The 16,122-nt window shown below is 35.2% G+C and overlaps 1 protein-coding gene across 5 annotated transcripts in view; it reads right to left on the bottom strand.

Annotated features, from left to right (window-relative positions):
* Nucleotides 1-3,614: 3,614 nt before the first annotated feature.
* LOC123678746 (probable G-protein coupled receptor 158) overlaps nt 3,615-16,122 on the bottom strand; it is a 101,296-nt gene continuing 88,788 nt past the window's right edge. For 3 of the 5 annotated variants that reach the window (XM_045615915.1, XM_045615916.1, XM_045615917.1), the window contains exons 9-12: nt 13,570-13,788; nt 9,083-9,103; nt 4,725-4,894; nt 4,225-4,364 (exon numbers count right to left, since the gene is read on the bottom strand). In XM_045615915.1, the coding sequence (XP_045471871.1) occupies nt 4,727-4,894; nt 9,083-9,103; nt 13,570-13,788 (408 nt within the window). In that variant the 3' untranslated portion in view covers nt 4,225-4,364; nt 4,725-4,726. Of the gene's footprint in view, nt 4,365-4,724; nt 4,895-9,082; nt 9,104-13,569; nt 13,789-16,122 lie in introns of all 5 variants that reach the window. The other 2 variants (XM_045615918.1, XM_045615919.1) reach the window with 2 other exon arrangements.

Raw genomic sequence — 16,122 nt, 5'->3', positions numbered from 1 at the left:
ATTTCGTACCAATATGGAAGATATAAAAATAATGAGATATAGAGAGTGTTCCTGAGTTAGAAGTACAAAGGAAAATGAGATATTCCTTGAATAATTTTAAGAAAAAAAGTCCCTTAAACTTGGGCCCGCAAACACACTGTTTTTAGAATACAGGGTGTTTCTTGTAGACCTACTTTTTTGTGATAATTATACCAGTTTATCGTAATGTATTAATCTTTGCTAAAATCCCCAAAATTGCAAAAAATCCATTTTCAAAGCTCCATATCTCGAAAAATGTCCATTTTTGAGCTTTGTGGCTGAGGACTTTTCTGATCAGTTCATCAAGAACTACAACATATCAAAAATTCAGCCAAATTCACGGAAAGCCATTTCCCATACTAAACGTGCGGGGTCCTTTGAGATTGGGTTGAATAAGTACCAAAACTTATAATCAATTTATTCATCACAGCTTACTAACTGAATTTTCAAAATAATTTGGATTTTCCTGAAGATTACTAGATAATTGTTTGAAATTCAGTCTCAAAATCGGTAGCAGTTACGACAAAACTACAAGAAACTTAAAAGTGTAGAATTGGACCAAAGGTTCTTTTTAAATCTTTCTCTGCTACCAGTGGTCCTCCAAAAATGAATTATGGAGAAATGTAGCGGGCACTGTTCCAGAAAAACTATCACCCTGTAGATTTGCATTCAAAATTAGCATATCACTTGATGAATAGGTACTTCAAATTGGAGTATCTATGGAAAATTTAAGTTAAATATATTGTGCAGGCCAGGAGATATGAGAAAGAAACTTGAAAAAAAATCAAACTTTAACAACCTTTATCTGTTGAATAGGAAATATCAACTTCCAAATATTTCGAAAGCGAAGGTAGTATTATTTTTCGTCTTTGTGAAATACATAATGATTGTATCCCTCTTTAAATGGGAGTAATAGGGAAGTCTGTTTATATTGGTTGCCATGTGTACAAGCGGCTGAGTGGAGGGCTGTTTGGAGATTTTTATTGCAGGGAATGTTGACAAAAGCAGCGAAGTGGAACAACTTTATGTTGTTTTTAAGAATCAAGGATCTAATATGAAAAGGCAGCTAGCAAACTGAACCGAATTGCCACCCCTCAAATAGAGATTTTGTATCTTCTATTTTTCCGTGTATTTATATATCCCAATCATCTATATATGATACTGCAATCTCGAGATCATGAATTGTTGTTTATTGTTGTTATATTTAGTCGAACCATAAAAATGTTATTTCAAATCTATACCTTACCTTTGCTTAATTTTTTCCTATATCTCAATGTCATTATTTTTATGCAGTTTGTGGAAAACTAGCTGGTTTTATTAAGAGAGGAATACTTTTTACGACTTCAATAAATTGCCGAACGTTCTACCTTTACGAAGGTTCGCCACAAAAAGTCACACTTCTACTCCTATAATGAAACAATAAATTATTGCACGATTTATGAGTTTCATTACAGAAAATAAACCAAAATCAGTAGCGTGAACGTAAAACCTGCCCAACCACTCAGATTATAACGATCTCTACTGGGATAATGGTTGACGAAGAAATATTGAACTAGGTCAGGACTGTAGGTTGGATTAATCATCCTTATGCTGCTTCAATTCTATACGGAACTGTACCTCCAACGGATACTATGTGGGTGTACATATAGTTAGCTTCGGAGGAGGTTCATTTTCATTTCAAATCAGGCTATTTTTCTAGGATCCTACACTGAAATTACATATGTAGGTAGACAAATGTTCTGTTGAATTCGTTTCTATCATGAGAATATTATACAGGTTCCTGCAATAGCCGAGCAAAGCTCCATATCCCTAGAAGATCTAGAAATCCAACAGTTATAAAAAATATGGTTTTCATTCATTATTTTTGCATGAAAAACAAGGTTTCGATAATCATAGTTACAATGATCTGATTTAGGTCGAACATTTTTGTTCGATAACTTGTTGTCATTTTGGTGGTGATATCATTATGCCTCTCTCATAGAAGCCCTCGTTCCTATTGGCAAAAAATTGAGACAATCGATTTTCACAAGTTTCTGTCGATGCGAATTTTTCGAAAGCAAAATTGTTCCCCTTGGACAAGAACAGATGGTTATCACTTGGTGCCAGGTCTGGACAATAAGGTGGATTAATAAGAACCTTCCAACCAAGCTATCATAGCTTCTGGCACTATTACTGTTTAGATGTAAAGATTGTTACTGTCGGGCACAAACCATTGGTTTAATTGACAGTATTTCTTGAAAATTATTGTACTAAATTTGGTAAAATAAATAACATTGATTGATTGATTGATTATAGATGTGTGTGGCCTGGTGTTGTCCTTATGGAACACAATTCCTCTCTTATTGACCAAAGCTGGCCAGCTTCTGGACAATTGCCTCCTTCAGACGGTTCAGCTGTTGACAGTAAAGTTCCGAGTTAACAGTTGTGCCGGAGGGGAGCAGCCAATGGTAGATAATTCCCTGCCAATCCCACCAAACACAAAGCAAAACCTTCCTGGCCGTCACTAAGCTAGGATTAGCTTGGTCACAGTTTTGGCTGGCTCACAGCGTTTCGACCACGACCGTTTTCACTTGACGTTGTCGTAAGTGATCCACTCTCCACTCACTGATCGCTTCAAAAATGAGTCGATTTTGTTGCGATTCAGCAGCGATTCGCAGATGGAAATTCAGTCCATGGTTTTTTTTTTAACCCACACATAGAGCTTTTTTTTGAGACCAACCTTATGCAAATAGTTCCAAATGGCTTTTTTTGTAATCTTTAGATATTGGGCAATCGCAACAGTGCTTACATGACGGTCGAACTGGACAATGTCCATGATTTTGTCGAAATTTTTGACAATTCACCAGTGCGTGGTGAAGCAGTGAAATCTACGAAACCAAAATTCCGCATGATTGACTGTTACATTATTAGGACCATAGACACAATTTTTTACATTTTCAGGTGCCTGGCTTGCATTTTCACCTTTATCGAAGAAAACTGTAAGCTAAAGCGTACTTTCTCTTTGCCAGTGTCCTTCTTTGACAAACGATCAAACAAAACTGAGTCAACTACAACTAATCACAAAACTATCAGAAGAGTTTTTGTAGTACGAAATCTCATCATTCTAACGCCATCTAGTGGAACCCGATTGGACTTTTATAACGTGAGATACAGATACCTAACTGAAGCTATCTTTTGAAAAAATGATGGATTTCTTTTTACTATTTCTAATTCGATCTAAAAATTCATTATTCAAAAATTAGTCTTATGTTGTATATCCTTTTTGAAAGAAAACACTTTAATAATGAAGCCACAACATGGTAAATAATAAAATCGAATCAGGTAAAAAGCATTGAACTCAATTTGAGTTTTTGTGACATATTGCGAATAGAAAAAAAAAATGTACGCAGACACCTAGTTGTTCAGTCACCACTGGAGGGAAACTTGCTTGGACGCATGGTGCGACATCAACAACTAGGTTTCGAAAAGGAAGCCTTTGTTTTCATAGGGTTCTCATCGATGTTGAGTAATGCAATACTGATGAGCTCCAAAATGAAAGAAAGGGGGACATCAATTTTAATATTGATGATTCCAATTGAATTGAGACACTTATTTCGAACACTTTATTTCTGTAATTCGATCAATAACAAATACTTTCAAGAAATTTTTCTAGCTTATTCATATTTTTTTCAATTCGAAATGTATATAAATCATTATGTTCATAATTCCCATGATATAAATTCATTATCTAGAATGATCTACAAGCATTCAAAATTAATTTCAATGAGAGGGACGAATTTCTTCGATGACTAATTATTACAATTTTTTTCATTCATTGTACAAAATATTTCAATTCACTTATAATTATAACAATTAGACAACTTACTAGATTTATCTACAGGTACATTCTAGATGTGGAAATACAAGAGAAAAGCAGGACCACATTTTCCTGAAATTTTCGGATATGGATTGAGATTTTAAGTTGTGGTAACACTACGAAGCAGTGTTTTCGATATTTCGTCAAGAACTGGCGTCTGCTGGTACTTCTTTCGAGTGTTTTGATTTTATGACACTACAATTGATGATTGGAAATGGGACATAAAGATATTCGAAAATTCAAATTTCAATAAATGAGTTTTGGTAGCAATCCATCAAATCTATCACTTCGAGAAACTTTAATCAACTTCCAGTATTTTCATTGTGAACTAAATTCCCATTTCTTGAACTATTCAGTTTGTGGATAGCAATAATTCTTGGTAAATTCCACTAGGCCCTTCAATGCTGCATACAGAATCTTCAGGTGTTCTTGATGGTTCCGGCTCTGTCATCGAATCTTCTCGCTTTTGGTTCTTTTTACTGTGAAGGTTCTGAAATGAAGGTTATTATGAGCTGGAGAAATCAAGCATTAAACATAATATATCCCAAAAAAGCACATCCATGCAAAAACTTTTGCTCTGTATTTTATTTCGCTAATCTCTTTTACAACTTTCATCTCCCTCGTAGATACTTGTATGATTACCGCTCCTATACATGGAATCTGCACACTGAAACTTGCATTATTGTGTAGAGAAAAACACGATTAAATAAGAGTACACTATATAACCCAATAATAGCAATCATGCTCCAAAATATAGATTGTGTAAAAATTGAAAGAATGTTTTGAACATCGAAGAAAAATAAACATGCTCGAATCATCATGCCCTTGGATCCGTAAGGTACAGACTTACGGTTAACAAATTGAAGATTTCGAGCAGAGAGTCTCATGGCCAGATACAGTTAAACTGAATACTTGACTTTCTGTCGAACGTTGCTTTATGGTTTTTACCGATGACCAACGTTTAGTCCTACTAGTTGAAGAAGCAGACGAAGAAGTAGTAGTCTCTGAACGCTGTGCTCCCTGAAATTCCACAGTTTTCAGTAAACAGAACTACTTTGTCACCACACCTTCATCAAACTATTCTAAACATCAAAATGTATTGCCTAAACAAAGGAAATGAGGAACACATTACAGATAAAGGCCATCCACAGGGTACTTCAGAATAAGGTGATCAAAGAAGATATAAATATCGAAATCATGACATCATTATGTCAAAACTTTCACTATCTGATATACTTTTTTTGCTAGAAATACAATTTCAACTGACACAATATTGAAAAAAAACCAAAACAAAAATAAATCAACCAAAACTGTACAAATTCAGTGAACGTCTAATTAATTGAATAACTAAAACAAAACAAAGTTTCGAAATTTCTGTATTTTCAATACAATTTTTCCTCATCAGTGTCTTATAATTCACAAAACATACCAAATTTACAAACTCACAAATTGAATATTCATTTTATTAACTTGACTAACTGAAAGAAATGTTCCTCTGGTAAGTAATACAGAGATAACAATCTCCAATAGTAGTCATAGATCTTTTATCTTACTATCCTGTGAAATAGATATACAAATCAACATTTTCAATTGAAATAACAATTTTCGAGAATTTAATTCATTGTTTGGTTGACTCTAATCAATAAATGATTATTTTAAAATATAAAGGTCAAATGAGTATATCGGATGAAGGCTATCTTAAATGAAATAAATCAAAATTTTGACATCATTGTTATAATTTTAATATTTATATTGGATTTAAATCAGTAGACTTGTGATGTTAAATCCCTACAAAAAAATATTTGGCCTTTACCTGCAATACGTCGAATTCAAGTAGTAATATCCTATATCACAAGAAACTAATACTCGACGAAGATATATTGGTCATCGAACAAAAAGTCAAACATTCAGTTAATAAATACGCAGCAAGAAAAAGCCGGTACGTCATAATAGCTTCCTTACATTGCCTACATCATTCGTCTTGTCGAAGATAAGTATAAAGCTTTTTGCACGCAAGAAAACTGAATACAGGAAACATAGGCTGATGGAAGAATTAATTCTGCACAACGGAACTGATATATGTAGTATGAAGTATATCACTTTTTATTTCTGATATGATTGATACCTGAACACGTCGTAAGTGATCACAAAAAGTTGGATAAGAAATAAATGAAAATAATAATTCAATTAAAATGCAGTAGGCCATTTGAGAGGAGGAAATGGTCTCAACGCAAAAATAGATGATTTGAGTTTAATGATCTAGCAAGGTATTTGATTGACATGCAAATTGAATAGATCGCTTGATTTGACGTGAGTTGTCCATTCGAATTGAATTTGTGATGATTAGATGCTTCATATTTACGATAACTAAAGTTTTGGCAGAATAAAGTCTGCTGAAATTACTGGTATATAATAAAAATAACTTGACCCATTGACCAGCCAGAATGATCTCCAATATCCGATAACGGATTGGCACTATCAAGAAGAAGAAGATTGACCATTTGACAAAAATTGACAAATCGTTAATTTTCGAATATTAATATTTATAAACCAAAGAACATTCCATGCAAAGTAAATTTTAATTAGAATAGGTACCGTACTCTTGTGATTATTATGCTGAAAGGATATTTTTATAAGAATAATGCACTGGAAATGGATACAACTGGGATACGACAGCTGAAGGAATAGACTACATCCATTACGTTGAGAACAGTTTCGTTTATCATTGTTGGTGTCTGACATTTTGACAAATCGAAAAACAGTTCTTCTGTCATACGAAATAATATTGAATATTCAGAGGACTCAAATAGCAGAAGAACATTTTCGAACACACTGTTTCGCATGTTTAGATGTTAGAGTTTCAGGAATATGCAAATTGAAAATACACCGGCAAAGCTGAGTTAACGGAACAGGCTATTAAAAAATGAGGCTTTTATAGAAAATGATTGGAATATAATGAAGAGTAAAATTTTTGTTCACGTGGATCAAATACATAGATATAGGTTCTTTCTTAATTGATGCGAAATGTTTTGGAAAGTAATTCTTCGATGAAAATTGAGTGGTGTCTTTCATATATTTTTTGCATATTTCGTTTTCATTGAATACCTTTCAAACCTCAGGGCAATAAGCATAGATACAGGGAGAATATGTCATTTTCAGTGAGCAAATTTTGTCCCCAACATCACATCATGAAGCGCGCGGAAATGAAAACATTTCAGTGATAGAATATTAATTCAATTCGCGAGTTTCCCCACAAAAAACGCACTTCTCATGTTCCATAGTGAATCAACGTTTCATATTAACCCAAAATATATTGAAATAAATACCTAAATGTATAAGAAATTCAGAAAACAAACTTCAAGCGCGCCAAACGACGTGAAAGAACCGATGACACTAGGAGAGCAAAAGTTGCCAAACCTTGGATTTCAGCAGCTGGATACAGAAAATAATAGATATTCTGCTTATTATGAATTCGACAATTAGGAAAAATATCGGATTCATTCAAATTTGCATTTTCAATCGGGAATCACTCAAATAAATATATTTCATTCAATATAATAGGTATACATTTATAACGAAATACTAAAATTGTGGATTTGAAAATATATCACAATCCGACAACGTCAATCTAATCATGTTGGGGTCATGTAAAAATTGCGTAAACTTCCTCTATCTATCTTTATAACTCTATGTTCTTAACTAAAAGAAACAATTTTGACAAATGAAGTTTAGTAGTCATCTCGAGCTCATAAAAAGATACACTTTTTGAGAGTAGTAGCCGCAATACAATTTTTCTCTATTTAGCGAATTGTTCATCTGTATATTTGTTCAAAATCAGATGAAATGGTTATCGGAAAGAACGAACAATCAAAGTTCACATCAATTTTTGAACAATTAGAGATAATGACGTATCATGTGCACACGATGTATCATGTGCGAAAATCAGTGAAACAATGGTTCAAATGAGAAATGGTGAATCAGTATCGCAAAAAAAAAACTCAATGATATTTTCAATGAAAATTCCGTTGATGTACATCATGTGGAATAACAAACGAAAAAGGAGACAGAAAAGAGACATGATCCGGTTATAAAATTCAATTTTTTGGGAGACATTTATCAGCTTCGTTATGGAAGGCAAACACTACTAAATTATGAGAGGAACTCGTGCGTTCTGTGACAGGCCTTAAAGCCACGGAAAACAGGACCGTAACAAGGAGAAGAATTTTTCATTTCACAATTTCGCGAAGTGAATCAATATCAAATTTCTGAATCTGAACTGGGGTTTTTGATCATATATTTTCTTTGAATATTTTTTTAAAATTTATGTTCTGTAGGTTATACCATTTGATTATGGGAACATACACGGTTCAAAAAGCTTCAGAAAGTGTTAAATTGTGTTAAATAATGGCCCATATGTGAATAATGAGAGAAATTTAAGAACTCACTATTTGCTGTATTAGATACATTTGAAAGTGAATATTCTTTACACGATAAGTGAAAATACAATTTTATGTAATCCACGCTTTACTCAACACTTAAATCATTCTCAAACAACACAATGGAAAGTATTTATGAAAGATTTGTGTGAACATCCTCACAACATTTAACTGGTTCATCAACTAAAGTCATCCAACTATCATAAACGTTGTTTATATTCTGACTTTGCTCTTGAAGACCTTGAAAATTATTAACAGTTTTATTGAAAAATTGATTCAGTGATGTGGTTCATGTTTGGTTTAGTGGTTATGTAAAAAATAGAATTGCCGAATTTGTTGAGACACAGTCCAAATACTGGCGTAGTGATTGCTCCATATTCCTTTGAAGAAAATATTCGAAGAGTAATGGTGGACAATACAGAAATATCTGGAGAATATGTGGTTTGATCTAGTCGTGAATTCTTTCCCAGTTTATTTTAACTAAGTGCTGACAGATTTTTTCACTTAGAGCTACTCCAACATACAAAAAATTATGTATAAAATCAATAATATGTAGGAACTGAAAAGACAGTAGGCATCTTTACATTCCTTGATCTCTATATTTCTTATTCAGAACAGATAAATAGTCTCCGATTAGACCATTAAAAAAAATGGACACAAAGAACACTTGTGGATTCTCTAGTTAGATAAATCGAAACTACCAACAAATTAATCAAATAATCTCTAACTCCCTGTTACGGTGCTGCTTTGTATTCTACTTATTTCAACTTACCTTCTCTCTACTCCCTTTTTTCTGTAGGCATTGAATGAAATAATGAGTTTAATGGTTTGATAAATAAACAACTCGGTATTCTTCTTCGACTGAAAAAATAGGTTTTTTTCCCTGGCATTATCGTTGCGCTATCACCACATCTAGGTTTTTCTCATTTTACGTTCATTCGCGAGAGGACTATATAAAGAGCGATGTCAGGAATGAAGGATGTATACTCGTTTTCATCACAATATTCTGGAAATGAGTGTTAAAAAGACGCACTGTACAGGTGTGGATCCAAAATAAATGTACAAAAAAAGATATTTGGTTATAATACTTGAATGACTTTATGTATAATTTTGTGGCATTTGACCTTAGATTTTAATAGTCGCGGGCACCCTACCATATATAGGTTTTGAGACAACTTTTAGGATGCCCAAATAACTGGTGTGTTTTTTCGAGGTATATATCTTTAAGTTGGCATAACTGTTCGAGATGGCGATCGATTTAACAACTGTCAAGTGATTTCTTCTCAGTTTGGCTTGGCAATTCATCATGATTAGACTCACGTCTGAACAACGCTTGCAAATAGTACAATTTTATTTCGGAAATAATGGTTCTGTGCGGAATATGTATCGCGCACTACATCCATTTTATTTTGTTTAGCGATGAAGCGTACTACTGGTTGAATGGCTACGTCAACAAACAAAACTGCCGCATTTGGAGTGAAGCTCAAGTGTATGTCGAAACACCGTTACATCCAGAAAAACTGACTGTTTGGTGCGCTTTATGGGCAGGTGGAATCATTAGTCCGTACTTCTTCAAAAACGATGATGGCCAGAACGTTACAGTCAATGGTGATCGGTATAGAGCCATGATTACTAACTTTTTCATTTCTGAATTGAACAACCATGATGTCCAGGAGCTGTGGGTCCAACAAGACGGCGCAACATGTCACACAGCTCGTGCCACAATCGATTTATTGAAAGACACGTTTGGTGACCGCCTAATTTCACGTTTTGGACCTGTGAATTGGCCTCCAAGATCTTGTGATTTAACACCGCTAGACTACTTTCTGTGGAGCTATGTAAAGTCATTGGTCTATGCGGATAAGCCACAAACCCTTGACCATTTGGAAGACAACATTCGAAGTGTTATTGCCGATATACGGCCACAAATGTTGGGAAAAGTCATCGAAAATTAGACTTCCAGATTGGACTACATCCGAGCCAACTGTGGCGGTCATAGGCCAGAAATCATATTTAAAATGTAATGCCACAAGATTATCTTTCGGATAAATAAAATTCATGTCAATCGAATAATCCATCGTTGTTTTATTGCAATTTAAAGTTCTATAGCTCTAAAAAAACACCCTTTAGTTATAATCGTTTTGCAGCAAGAGTGCGCTAAAAATGCGTTCGCCTCTCCTATTCCACTCGCTTCGTTTTCTCATATTGCGTGGACTTATCAAGTTGCGAACAAACTTCCGAAAGTATTCATGCCTAATCAATTGAAAACGTGAATTCAGCCCTTCAGCTCCCCGTATATTTCCAAGTATCCCCCCATCGATAACTCTTGCACAATTCAGAATTCGAAACTTACGACCTTAGCGAACGGCGATAAATTTCCTAGCAATTTTCCACGTTCCTGCATATTTCCCGGATTTCGTCGCTCTCCGGAGCATCCTCTATGCGAAAGTCGACAGAATTCGACAAATCCGCGAGGGATTTGTCGAAATTTTCCTTCGATTCGGATACATTGATCCTGCACTATATTGATTCATGTATTCGCATAGTAATGAACCACCCCCACAATGCCTTTCTGAAAAATTGCTCGTTACCGCGCTCGTTGAGTTTCGTCAGATGCTTTGTGGAAAATCGCCATATTCGCAGCTTATTTTGTTGCTGATGCACAGGGAGAACCTGTGGAGGTGATTTCGAATTTTGATTTTTAGGTATTGAATATACTAAAGGGTGTTTTTTTTAGAACTATAGAACTTTAAATTGCAATAAAACAACGATGGATTATTCGATTGACATGAATTTTATTTATCCGCAAGATAATCTTGTGGCATTACATTTTGAATATGATTTATGGCTTATGACCGCCACGGCTGGCTCGGATGTAGTCCAATCTGGACGTCCAATTTTCGATGACTTTTTCCAACATTTGTGGCCGTAAATCTGGAATAACACGGCGAATGTGGTCTTCCAAATGGTCAAGGGTTTGTGGCTTATCCGCATAGACCAATGACTTTTCATAGCCCCACAGAAAGTAGTCTAGCGGTGTTAAATCACAAGATCTTTCTAAGCCAATTCACAGGTCCAAAACGTGAAATTAGGCAGTCACCAAACGTGTCTTTCAATAAATCGATTGTGGCACGAGCTGTGTGACATGTTGCGCCGTCTTGTTGGAACCACAGCTCCTGGACATCATGGTTGTTCAATTCAGGAATGAAAAAGTTAGTAATCATGGCTCTATACCGATTACCACTGACTGTAACGTTCTGGCCATCATCGTTTTTGAAGAAGTACGGACCAATGATTCCACCGGCCCATAAAGCGCACCAAACAGTCAGTTTTTCTGGATGTAACGGTGTTTCGACATACACTTGAGGATTAGCTTCACTCCATATGCTGCAGTTTTGTTTGTTGACGTAGCCATTCAACCAGAAGTGCGCTTCATCGCTAAACAAAATAAAATGGACGTAGTGCGCGATACGTATTCCGCACAGAACCATCATTTTTGAAATAAAATTGCACTATTTGCAAGCTTGTTCAGGCGTGAGTCTATTCATGATGAATTGCCAAACCAAACTAAGAATAAATCACTTGACAGCTGTTAAATCGGTCGCCATCTTGAACAGTAATGCCAACTTAAAGTTATATACCTCGAAAAAAACACCCGTTATAACAGAGAAAGAAACTGTAACACCCAGAAGGAGCTGTTTCAATTAAAAATTTTTTTGGTGAAACATTGACAATATAGCAAGGAGTAAATGATTGAAGTTTGGAAAAAAATAGAAAGGGTTTACAATTTTTTCAATAAATTTGTTAATAATGTGTTTGTCCACCGCGATAACCTATACACTCTCCAACATGTCAAGAATTTTTGTCTTACTCTTCCTGTAGGTACTAAGCTATTCACTATCATATCAGAAAATGATCATATTAGCATAAACTTATAAATAAGTAAGTCACTTAGTTGATTTGAAAAAAGCATCAGTAGGTTATTTTCAAAGAAAAAAATATCATTGCGTGAGATATAAGAAGTAATTAAACAAATGATCCACAGCTTATATAATCACATTTCCAACTGTTGATGATGGAGGATCATCTATAGGGGCACCACTATGATTCGTAATAATTCTATGAATTTTCCACATTTTTCAGTTAAATGCCCAGTCTAGGCACCAATTTAACGGTTTGTACGTATTTCCGAAGACTTGTATCAGGAAATGTACTCTTAACGCTATAAACCATTGCTATAGGTAGACATATTATGTACCGCTCATTCCATACTTCGATGAGAAATCTTAACCCATTGTTATACCTCTTAATTCTTCACGCTCAACTGTAAAGTTATGATTATACATCTAGAATAATTAGCATATCGAAATATTCTATGTGGTTACTAATTTGACTACTCATCTAAACCGAAAGAAGGATACCGTTATGGACTAGAATTATAATTCTCAGATGAATAGTTACGTTGTTGGTAGAGAGAGGAATGGTTTTTCGGTGATTATATGCATTTTAAGCGTTATCTATTAGATTTTATACACACATTGGCAAAAGTATTGGCCCCCTAGGTTTCTCAAGAAATAAACAATCTATGTTCTGGAAATGAGTTGAATATTTTCCTCTATTTCAGCTACAATATATTTGATAGAAAGTCTTTGTTTGTTACTCTTTGCTTTATGCAGGATGTGACAATATTACAGATACCGTTCGATTCCTTCGAGTATAATTTAGGGTAAGAAATTTCGTTCTTATGAAAGAGTGATTGCTGAGGTTGAATCCCATTTTGAAAGCAAATACGAATCTTCAAACAGAAAAGGTTTTGAAAAGTTAGAGGAGCACATGTATCAGTTTTGTGAGTAGAATTTTTAAGAAAAATCTGTTTTTACTTAGGCCTGAGACCTATTGAGTGAAATGTTAGGTATGGACATCAAAGATCCAAAATCAGTAAATATTCATGACATTTTTTCCAGTATGAAAAAGGTTACCAATTCCTACTGCTACCTATGAATCAAATCCTAATTGATGCTATGCACAAGTATCACGATGTTTCTGTTTGAAAAAATTTCGAAAATATTCTGTAGTAACCTCCTCCAAACTCATTGGACTCCAAAATTCATATCATTAACGAGAATTCTAGAATCTTCATTGATCTCATTTCTTGTCAATCTCCTGATTAATTTAATATCATTACATTCATATCCTTTTTGTTTTTCAGTCGAAGAAGCACCGATGTAAGTTTGCCAATTGAAAATTCAATAAATTTACCTGCAAACTGAACCTTCTGTGAGCAGCTTTCCTGCCACCACGTCTCTTGGATATGTGAGGATTATCTCTGCAGATGGTTTTACTCTTGAAAATTTCCAACTGTAGGTAGAGTCTCTTCAGTTCCGCTCTTATGTCATCCGGCGACATATCAGCCAACGTGAACTCCCCAACTTCGACGTCACTGTTGTGGCTGGCTAGTGGACCATGGGCGTTGATATCCTGTAAAGAAATCGAAGATAAACTTTACTTGCACTTTTGAAAGTCTACCGTTCTGGAAACCATATTTGAAAATCAAAATACTACCTTCAATATCTCCCTAATTCTTCAGTTATCTCACTGAACAATGAGGTACTTATTTCCAATCAATAAAATTGGTGCCCATATTGAAAATACTTAATACGCCAATCACATACAGAGAATCATATTTAGCTGAAATTTAAGCACTCAAAGAAGTAGTACCATATGAACCTCTTCAGTGCTATCAAGTTTGACTTCAAAAGTTAAAAATTGACTGTCCACCCAGAGTTAAACTAGGAATAACTCACATAATTGTACATTAATAGAAATACAAATCGAATTTAAATAAATGTGAAGAATCAAACACGATCTGAGAAAAATTATAAAAAAAACTTTCTCTATTGTCTCTCGTCTTCGGTGTCAGTTTCATCAAAATTTACAATCACACTCTCAAATAGGAAAATTCACAAATTACAGAGGTAAATCTATAGATATTCCATCTTTTTCTTCTGTGATTATGATGCTGTCAGTATGTTAGGGATAAAAAAAGGATAGGATTTATGACTGTGTGAACGATAAAACTTGCCCTTCACGCAAACCATGCAATTTATTCAGTTTATATTGCTCTGCCTAATAATTGAATAAGCAATTAGAACCAATGCTCGCTTATAAGTCTCTCGATAAGTTTGAAATGTTCAACAATGGGTGTTTTATTTCGAGGTATATAACTTTAAGTTGGCATTACTGTTCAAGATGGCGACCGATTTATCAGCTGTCAAGTGATTTATTCTCAGTTTGGTTTGGCAATTTATCACGAATAGACTCACGCCTGAACAACGATTGAAAATAGTGCAATTTTATTTCGAAAATAATGGTTCTGTGCGGAATACGTATCGCGCACTACGTCCATTTCATTTTGTTTAGCGATGAAGCGCACTTCTGGTTGAATGGCTACGTCAACAAACAAAACTGCCGCATTTGGAGTGAAGCTTATCCTCTAGTGTATGTCGAAACATCGTTACATCCAGAAAAACTGACTGTTTAGTGCGCTTTATGGGCTGGTGGAATCATTGGTCCGTACTTCTTCAAAAACGATGATGGCCAGAACGTTACAGTCAATGGTGATCGGTATAGAGCCATGAATACTAACTTTTTCATTCTGAATTGAACAACCACATTCGCCGTGTTATTTCCGATATACGGCCACAAATGTTGGAAGAAGTAATCGAAAATTGGACGTCCAGATTGGACTACATCCGAGCTAGTCATGGCGGTCATATGCCAGAAATCATATTTGAAATGTAATGCCACAAGATTATCTTGCGGATAACTAAAATTTATGTCAATCGAATAATCCATCGTTGTTTTATTGCAATTTAAAGTTCTATAGCTCTAAAAAACACACCCTTTATTTACATTGAATGCCAATCTTTCAAGTGAAGACTTGAAACGACTGAAGCATATCACCCACTGCACGTTTTCAATTTTCATAATGCCGAATATAAAATCAATCCGGTTCACGAACGGAAAACAACTCAAACATTGCTTTTCGGAACCGAATCTCTCGATACGATCCTGTATCATTTAGGGTTGTGTCCTAACGAAGTTTTCGTATAAATCACCGAGTGCTTGAAGTTCCGTACTAGGCATCTTTTTCCGTCCCAATCATGACGCAATCGTGATAATCGGTGTGCCCGTCTCTCTCATCTGCACCATTCACGGAGAGATGCCAATGATTAATTGGTTCGGGTCTCCGCAGATTCTGGATCTCGAATTGAGTAGGAATCCTGGAATCTTACGGGAAGTTCGCGCGAGGGTCGCCGTTTGGATGATTAGAAGCCGAAATCCCATTTTCGGTTACTCCCCGCCCGTCGAATTCAATTTGCTTCTCAATGTCTTTCGGTCTTATTTCATTATCTCCGACGGGATATGAGAAAAGGGTTCCGTATAAATTTTTATGGACTTGTCTGCTCGGTCGGACTCGAAGTCGGGGTGGCGGTGGGACGGAAACTCTACGACATCATTTCGGTTTATTGCTTTCGATGATGGACTTTTCGGTAGCGTGAACAAAAAATTGTAGCGAAAAACTAATGATATTTTGCACCATCCAGCTTTCTGTATGTCTCTCTAGTCTTTTTGAATGACTCCTTTGGACCAAACACATTAAAAGGAATTGTTCACGAACCAACTTGATAGATGTCAAGTAGTTTTCATTATTACTGAATCGAGGTCGTTGCAGCTTTGCTAGCCTTCTGGAGACAGCGACCACTTGAATCTCTTGTTCTTAATCCTACCTATTCATACAAACCTAAGGAG

Source organism: Harmonia axyridis, chromosome 4 (genome assembly GCF_914767665.1).
Source record: "Harmonia axyridis chromosome 4, icHarAxyr1.1, whole genome shotgun sequence".
Classification (NCBI taxonomy): Eukaryota; Metazoa; Arthropoda; class Insecta; order Coleoptera; family Coccinellidae; genus Harmonia; species Harmonia axyridis.
Note: the sequence above shows the minus strand (reverse complement) of the source record. Positions and strands in the feature narration are given on the sequence as shown.